This window comes from Acyrthosiphon pisum, chromosome X (genome assembly GCF_005508785.2).
Source record: "Acyrthosiphon pisum isolate AL4f chromosome X, pea_aphid_22Mar2018_4r6ur, whole genome shotgun sequence".
Taxonomy (NCBI): domain Eukaryota; kingdom Metazoa; phylum Arthropoda; class Insecta; order Hemiptera; family Aphididae; genus Acyrthosiphon; species Acyrthosiphon pisum.
In genome coordinates, this window is record NC_042493.1 from 13,115,102 (window position 1) to 13,125,232 (window position 10,131).

A 10,131-nucleotide genomic window follows, 5' to 3' on the forward strand; every position below is an offset into this window, starting at 1 on the left:
CTTAGTATATGATAATTGTTTTTTTACCACCACAATCAGTTTAAATTCAGTCAAGTTTTCTTCTTAGTCCTTTGTCAAAACCCACCCACATGAGATCTGCGTATCCTGGACATAAGACACATCGTAAATCGTCCATTTTGATTTCAACGTAATAACAACGCACTGTTCTAGATTATCTAAATTCTAGAAAGAGTTCTTTCTAATCCTTAAACATAAACAGTAATTTAACCCATCAGAGTAGGTTAGCGTGGTTTGGTTAAATCATGTCACTCAGTATTTGCTCCACCGCACGCAGTCCACTTAAATCAACGAACAAAAACTATAAGCTCAACCAGTATTTATAAGGGCTATGGTTCTAGTATCAACTCTTTCAGTAATTGGCCTTGGCCCCTTATCGGTAATGGCTTGCCGCAAAAACAAGACTCGCATCATGGAACAAAAGCCATAGTATTTTCCTCTTCTTTCAACCATCCTGAAGAAAAATAGAAAACTCGCTATCTCCGAAAACTTGGTCGATGACGATAAAACAAAGTGTTCGCCATCTCGGATAAGTTTTGGAGGCTTGTTTATGATATAAATTAGCACAATTAACACCAAAATTGACTTCATCACCCTCATCCACATTCAGCAGAGAATTCACTTGTAAGTGTAAGAAATATACTACATACTTATAGAGATGGAATTTTGCAAACATTCTAGGCATAATCGCACAAAACACAAAATACTGGTCCATAATTTCATACAAGTTAAACTAATTCCTTTTGAAAAAATGGCAGCGGCAACAGGTGTCAAACATTTTGAAGTGGAAATAAAGAACAAACAGAGGTAATTGTGATCAATACTTTAATGCATTTAATCTTTATAATCCAAACCATTTTCTACAAGAAGTGGAAAATTCAAAATTTACACTCAATGTTAAATTTTAAAAAAGACAATTTCTCACTTATATATTCTAACCTAGTACCATTTAGTATTTAAAGTATACAATATATTATGTAAACTCGAGAAAGAGAGAATAAAATGAAACTGGTTTTATGGTTAAAGTTAATTTATGAGTATTATGATGAACAGTTACATTAAGTACTAATTAATTAATAATCAAAATGGTTTTTATATCCAGAAAATATATTTTTTAATATTTACCATTGATTATAAAATAATAAAACACAAAATGTTGTTCATTTTCTACTAAGAGAAAATGCAAATTTACCACACATACTACCATTTTTTTTATTTAAAAGTTAAAACTTTTAATATATTACACTTAAATTATTCGAACATAAAATAGGGTATGTTCATACAGTCAATACATTATAATATATAGACTGTAGGTACATAGGACTAACAAAGCCAAATATAGAATTCATAATTTATAAATATTTTATATGAGTCCTTTTCGAATGGCATGGTACATACATTAATTATTACTATTAAGTAAACTTAAGTTATAATAAATATGAGTATTAGGTGGGTAGATAGGTTCACACTATAAATAAACATAACCCAGTCTTCGTGCGGCGTACATCGCAACCGGTTGTGTTTACGTATTTCGCTCGCTTATCTACCGTCGCGCGTGTTTCTAAATCAATAGTTCAGTGCATGGTGCAAACATGGTAAAAGCCAATGCTTCCCAATCGGGTAACAAACGTTCTAGCAGCGAGGCTCTTTCTTCGGGGCATGCGCACAAGAATAAATACTCTCCTCTCGCAAATCTTGACAATACAAATGATGACAACTCAGAGAAAACTGACATGGATCCTGTAGAGGTGATTCAAATGGTTCAAAAAATTCCCCCACTATATATTTATGATATTGTCGACTATATTGAGTTCCTAAATAAGATTACACCTTTGATATTAGACAATTTTAATATAATTAACAATAATATTTTCTTTAAGTTGAACTTATCAACAGTTAACGACTACCGTACAATCACAAAATACTTATCTGAAGAAAACATTAAATAACACACCTATCAACTTCCTGAGGAAAGAAACCTATCTGTAATAATCAGAAATATACCTACTTCTATTCCCGAAGAAACCATTTTTTCGGCCCTCGTTGAACTAAAATGTAATGTCACATCGGTCACACGTCTCCAAAATCGTTACAAATCTCCTATACCAATCGTTACTGTATTACTAGACAAATCCGAGAAAAACATATTTTCACTTGATCGCCTCCTTCATTGCGTTATCTCGGTCGAGAGTCGCAAAAGCGATTCGTCCATACCACAATGCAAAAACTGCCAACGTTTCCAACACACAAAAAACTTCTGCAATCTCCCCCCTAGATGTGTCAAATGCTTAGAAAACCACCATTACTCTGAATGCACTAAGGAAAAAAACAGTCCACCTGTATAGTGTGTCAATTGTAATGAAAATCCCCCTGCTAATTATAGAGGTTGTAAAATATACAATCAAATAAAAAATAAAAAAAGTACCTCCCAACTATCCAAGAACACTCCTAAACACATTACACAACAGAGTTGTGTATACGATAACAAAAATATCCAATCCATAACCAATACGGTTATCAAAAATCCCCAAAACCCAGTTTTAAACCAAACAAATCCCAACACAAGCAATACTCCAACCTATGCTGACAAAACTAAAAATAAAAAAACCAATCTTCAACAAGATGAAGAATTAAATAACTCAAATATCACCAACGAACTTATTAAGTTTACAAATTATTAAAAAAGTCATCGAAAATCTACCTGCTCTATTAAATAATATAAATGTCGTCTAATATTATAAATAATCTTAAACTAGTTATCATAAATTGGAATGCTAATGGAATCAAGAAAAATTGAAACACATTTGCAGCGTTCTTATCGGCACATAATGTTGATATTGCATGTGTGAGTGAAACGCATCTAATTGCTAGCGATAAAATTAAATTCAATGGTTATACTACTTATCGCAAAGATAGGCTAGCTGTTCGACCTTCTGGTGATGTTGCTATAATAATCAAATCCAAAATAAAACATCAACAAACATATCTACCTGCTATACAAACTTTCGAAGCAGTCGCAATATCTATTACAATAAACCAATCAATTACAACAATAATTAGTGCTTATCAATCACCTAGTTTTCAAATGTATATAAACGACTTTGAAAAATTATTAAATAGCTATCAAAAAATTATTTTAGTAATCGATCTAAATAAAATTGTAAGCAATACAACTTGGAATTGCAAATCTATGAACGCTAATGGACGTAAACTATATAAATACCTTGCAAGCAATCCTGTGATACTGTCAGCTCCAGACACACCCACATACTATCCATATGATCAAAGTAGAAATCCTGATATTTTAGATGTAATTATACTAAATTCAATCCGTTTTTCCATTCACCAAGAACCACTTTTCGAATTCGACTCGGACCATTGTAAACCTCCAAAAATTACATTAGGTGCGTCCTTATCGTTCTCAACTCCTACCCGCAAACTCATCACCGGTAAAGCAGATTGGCAAAAATTCAAGCAACACATCACAACAAATCTAATTATCCCTAAAAATATATTAAATACTAACAGTGCAGACACTGCAGTAACACATTTACGTGAAATATATATCAAATATATGTCAAGCGGCCGAAGAATGCTTAGCAAAAAAAAAATACGGTAATATTATAGTAAAATTATAGTCCTAATCAACTTCCCCTCAACATTTTAAAATTAATCAAATCAAAACACCAAACCAGAAGACTCTGGCAATTTTACAGACAACCACTTGATCGAAAAAAATTAAATGACATAACGAAAGAGGTTAAAAGCCAATTAGAGGAACATAGAATTAACAGTTATCAAAAATACTTATCTGCTATACACCCAGCAGACTCAAACCTATGGACAGCGACCAAAAGATTAATTAAACCAAACTCAAATGAAATCCCCCCCTTTAAAAGCGAGTGGTACTTACCTTAATACTGACTCGGAAAAATGTGAACTGTTTGCCCACACTCTTGAAAATATTTTCACATTAAACATAAATAAACGACACTATAAACAATAAACAATAAACGACACTACTTCACAAATAAAACTAATAAATGCAGGTGTACCTCAAGGTTCAAAAATGTCTCCGTTACTTTTTAACCTATATGTTTCAGACTTTCCTACATCAATTAATACTGAAATAGCACTTTATGCCGACGACAACGCAATATATTCAAGCTCTACAGACGTTGAAACAGTGACGAAAAACATCCAGACCACCTGAATGACATCTAAAAATGGGGAGATAAATGGAAAATAAAACTGAACTCTCAAAAAAGCACAGCAGTCCTTTTCACTAATCGTCGTCCCAAAACTCCTGGAAATTTAAAACTGTATGGCAATAGCATTCCTTGGTCACCTAGTATCAAATATCTCGGCGTAATATTAGACAGGAAACTAACTTGGAACCCACACATCACCTCTAAACTTCAACAAGGCTACCAGAGACTAAAGATACTTTATCCATTGATAAACTGACAACCATCGTTAAGCTGGAAATGTTCTATTTTGCTATACAAACAAATTTTACGACCACTACTTTTATATGCAGTCCCTGTGTTGGGAAATTGTGCAAGACCCATATACACAAAATACAAATATTTCAATCTAAAGTCCTTAGGACAATATCTAACGCCCCATGGTTTATACGTAATGTTGCACTGCACACGGACTTCCACCTACCATCTATAACTGATTATATAAAGAAATTAACAATCAACTTCTTCAAGCATTTACAGTCTGCTAGCAGCGCGAAATACTACAACCTAAATGTCTCTCCTCCAATACTTAATACAAATAATTATTTTCGATTAAGGGGACATTTTCTATTCACTATTGCAATTCTTTAAATTTTTTTTATAAAACTGTCCATATTCTCTAAAAATTTACCAACGAAAATATTTGGCTTAAATAATTCCTTTAAAATACATGTTTTGCTTTTTTACCCCATTCGGTTAGGTAAAATTTGTTAATATTATATATTAACCTGCTATGCAAAATTGTAACTTTTCCTTTTCTTATTAAAAAAAAAAAAAACAACAATATAATATGCTCATTAAAATTTAAAATTTAGTTACATTTTTTATAACGAAAATTCCCTTAATGTAAATAAGACTAATGCTCTTTCAGTTGTAACAAAAAAATAAATAAATTAATCCTAATTTCTCTCGTCTGTATTATTCTATTATATACTTCTCTAATAATTAAATAGTACTCTTACCTATAAAAACATATTGCAATATTCCTTCTTAAGAAAAAAAAATCATGTATACCTTGTTTAAGATGTTCATAGATATGTTTCATATGTTTATAGATGTTCATTTTACAAAAAATATATCTTTAATAAAACTAATCCTTTACTCTGTAATATTTTTTCTGAAACACTTTAAAATTGTACCAAAGCAAATAACTCTTAGATTTCATTCATTTAATGACTAGCATATGATATGCTAGGATCAAGGTGATATGTTGCATATCACCTTGATCCTTATATACCAAAGAGTTATTAAACCTACTAAACATTTACAAAACTATATCATATGTACATTGTACATATACGATATCTTCCACGTAATATTAGTTAAAACAATAGTTAAATAATAAGACCAACACTGAAACCTAATACTTGACCTAATTGCAGATGTTAATTGATATGGCACCTCCACCAAAATGAAACGAGGTTAGGAGACCTGTTATATTTAGATAACTCAGTGAGAGTTTTCAGAGCACTTTGAATTATATTTTTACTGTAGCTTAGGAAATTCAGTAAAGATAGATCAAATATTAAGTTCCAGTTGAAATGTTTTATTATTACACAAATAAAAAATCTTAGTTATCTACATATTAAATTTAGTAGAACGAAAAACTTCCGAACCATATGGTCATCTGGAGGTCCTTAGTGGCCGTTGCTGTACTCGTTCTTGAACCAACGGACATGGCAATATGGTGTATTGGCAGTCCAGTAAAGAATACTTTTAAAAAGTACTTGAATAAATACTTAAATACATTTTTTTTAAGTATTTAAGATACTACTCAAATACTTTGAAAAAGTATTTGGAATACTTTACAAATACTTTTGGTTTTTAAAATGGGTTTCTAATTATCGTAATATAAACACATAGGAGGTAGGTAATCTAATAGTTATCTAATAGTTTTAAAGGGAATATTGCTATTCAATATTCAATAACTATTTTTAGAAATCTGGTTTTCACAAACCTTTGGGTTTCGGCTTACACAGAAATACAGAATATTAAATAAAACTATTATTCTATTATTGTAAATAATATGAATAATGAAAATAATATTTTTCCAACCAATTATTTCGAACAAAAATAAAATGTTCGAAATAAAAAACCAAAGTATTCAATACCAAAAAGTATTTAAAATACCATTCAAAATACTTCATGCTGAAAGTATTTAAAAAGTTATTCAATACTTAAAAAAGTATTTGAATACTTCTACTTAAATACTTTACAGGACTGTGTATTGGTGTGTGCCTTGTATATGCTAACAATTGTATGTGTTTATGTGTACCCAGATGACTACAATATTATATTTAGCCTTTTTATATTATTATTGATACTTACATTTGAGGCATTCAGTGCAGTAATGGACTAACCCAAAAAATTATTATACTTCCTAGTTTACAGTACATGTAACGGTGTCACACATTTGTAATCCACTACATGGTTGTGGGAATACAATAATAATTTATTATATAACAATTTTAATTATTTTGTTACCATTCAAAAAATATTAATCATAGAAACATAAATCATTTTATTTTAATTTACTTAAAGTTGCCATAGTATATACAAGAATGAATTTACAAATTATTATTATATTATTGACCATGTATAGCCCAAAAAAAAAAAAAATTCCATCAATACAATATTTTATTGATATGAAATAAAACAAAAGCATTTATGATTATGACTTAGGAACTTTACTATATTAAACCTATCCTGATATTACAATGAATTAATCTTATACAAATAGGCATGTATTATTAGACCTCTTGATAATGGACGCCCTTTATATATCTATAAAGTAAGATTCGCTGTTACAAATTAAGTGTAATAAAATAACAAATCATAGGTTCATTTCATAACTATTTTTATCTCATAATGGTCACACGGCATCGTATCCATTAAGATTTTACTCCTCAAAATAATTTAACACGGCCAACTCTATATTCTTGTAACTACATTACCTATATTCATTCTATATGACAGACGTATTACCTGCAGACTTCCCTTGAGAAAAAGATTTACAATTTTAGATTCTGAGCGGAGAGATGAAATTATGGATTTTACAATGATTTTTTTTTTATTATTTTTTTTTTTTTTGTGTCTGTGTACATGATAACTGATAAGTAGTTTAATTTCTAGTAGGTTTAAAAAGCACCGAAATAAACAAAAAAAAATAAAGGAAAACTGAGAAAACCAGTTATTCACAAAATAGATTTTGGTTTTTGATGTGACTCTACAAAAAATGACCGTAGATACATGCAGTTTTCATGAATGTTTAAATTAGCATTTCCCATACACGATAGAATTTTCTAAAATATTTCACAAAATTAATTGGTTTTATTAGTAGAAATTATATTTAATTTTTTCCTATTTCTTAAAATAAAAAATTGTATTTCTAACTAGATTACATACATATGTAAACATTTTATACAAGTTTAGGTTAAAATTCGAATTTTATATTTTATCAAACATTTAGGCACTTATTTACAATGAATTTAATAATTTGATATATTAGGTTAAAACATTAAGTTAGAAAAATAGAAGGACGAGTTGCAGAAACTTTATATTATTGTAAAAATATTGAAAATGGTTTATTAGATTTTTGTCTTGTGGAAACTCCACGATGACGTGTGATAGTTATGGTGACTTGAATATTTCACACCTGACACAGTGATTTTGGATGTTTAGTGATATAATACAAACGCTGTTAATCATACCCTGTTAATAAAATACAAACTTGATGTAGATGATGAGTTATCCACGCTAATATATCAAATGTTCATTTTATATACATTTAAAAATAAGTAAAAGATTAGGTATATTTTTGACATACTGGATACTGTTCACCTGTTTAATCTTGTGAGTAACATTTTGTGATGTTATAAAGAAGAATTTGTTTTTGTTTGTAATAATACAATTTACATATTTGTTGGCAAATGTTTTAATATTTTACGAAATATTAAATATTTATTAAATTGTTATCAAATAGTAAATACATTTAAAATACAAAAATAGTACACTGTAATGGACGTGCTAAATTTTAGTTAAATTCATTGAAAATGAAAAATGATTCGGAGCGAAGATGTCACGTCAGATATAAGTCTCTTTGATTAATTATTTCGAATTACAATATAATAACTAAAATCTTTGATGAAAAATCATTCAATTTTTTTTCATTATATTATGTATATTTCTGTCAACATTTTAACTTAAATGTGTAAAAAAAAAATTACAACTGTATTTATGATATTTATAAATTGCTATAAAATATAGGTTGGCAAGACTTACAAGGGACTTCAGAGAGGATGTCAGATAATATGTATAAAAAAAAAATAATACTTTTCGAACTAATACATTTATTTTTCCACTCAGAATTATATAATACAATTTAATTTTATGTATTTCATTATTTTAAATAATGCATTGTTAGAACACTGTTGCACATTTTTATAAGTGTACTTTGAAATATTATTTGTTCGGAATGTTTATCCATCATCCATACAATATAACTAATAATTCTATGGCATTAAATTTTGTCACTTGTATATTACAAATAATTCATTAACATATTAATTATTATATTTTACGTTTGTTTTAAATTAAAATTACAATTTTTTTCAAAAAAAAAAAATGTAATTAAATGAACCAATAAAATACAAATAAAAGTACTTACATATTTTATAAACAATATTCATTCCTCTTATTGCTGGCATCTCGCAGTGGGGTGGTCAACTATTAAATTATAAATTATCATCTCTCGTATATAAATAATATTACAGACTCATAGTCAACACCTGATAATTATCGACATTTTGTACAATCTATGACGGTCATAAATGTGATGTTTTACTATTTTTTGAAAATTATTGAAGAACAATTTACCCTATGATTAAAAGTGATAAGAGATATTTCTAACATGGTAACAAAATACAAACATCTATCAAACACTGCAGCGAAAACATATATTAGCACTATTTGTAGTTTCTGTCCCTATGGACTCGTACAATACCTAGATACGCTGTCTACCTACTGAAAGCAAATACGAGTGTGATTGGCTCTCAATCAAAAGTCACTTGGAAATGGTAATATAGTGTAACTTTTAAGTAGTATAAAGTGCATTTGCACTAGTATAAGTTTCTGTGTACGTTCCAAGAGTATTATTAGCTTGGAAATGTCTCTATTTTACAGTATTCAACTACATAATTTATCCAAATTCAAGACATAATATGTTCAAACTGGCAAAACTAAAACATTGCTATAAGTAAGTTATACGTCATGATAAATACTATAAAAATATTTAGTAGATTAACGAAATATTGATAGAACAATCATCAAATTTAGACAACGGTAAAAAGAATAATACAAAGTCACCAAGCAAATATAAACACAAATTATACCGTGTAAGGTAGTATGGCCATTATTAGCATTTATAAAATTGTATTTATATATAGAGACAATTAATCACTTAACTAAATGTTGTACCTGGTAGTTATATCATATAGCTATGAAATAAGAACATGTCATGGCATGCAGTCATTGTTGGAAATTCCGTTGAATTGCTCAATAAGAGGGTTCTAAAAATCTGTAAAAATAGTAGAAAATTATATATTTTGATCCTTCGGTGTTCGGTTTATAAGTTAAACTCAAAAGATAGCTTAGTCACTGGTTACAAAATAAAAATATTGAAATTAAAAAAAAATTGAAACGTGCCGTTACCCGTTTATCGAGAATGTTACTTTTTAGAAGATTTTATACCCGCGTAATAAAGTAGGTATTGAGTTTCTTTGTCGTATATTATAATATTCTGAATTCTTATCCAAATTAATCAATAATTATGATATTTAAATGGTTTCTAAGACACGGCTATAATGAA

General features: G+C 28.9%; 1 protein-coding gene across 1 annotated transcript; it reads left to right on the top strand.

The window, feature by feature from the left end:
- Window positions 1-1,553: 1,553 nt before the first annotated feature.
- LOC115033275 lies at window positions 1,554-2,663 on the top strand. Its single transcript, XM_029485570.1, has one exon. The coding sequence runs from the start codon at window positions 1,611-1,613 to the stop codon at window positions 1,965-1,967; it is 357 nt and encodes a 118-aa protein (XP_029341430.1). The 5' UTR covers window positions 1,554-1,610; the 3' UTR covers window positions 1,968-2,663.
- Window positions 2,664-10,131: the final 7,468 nt, after the last annotated feature.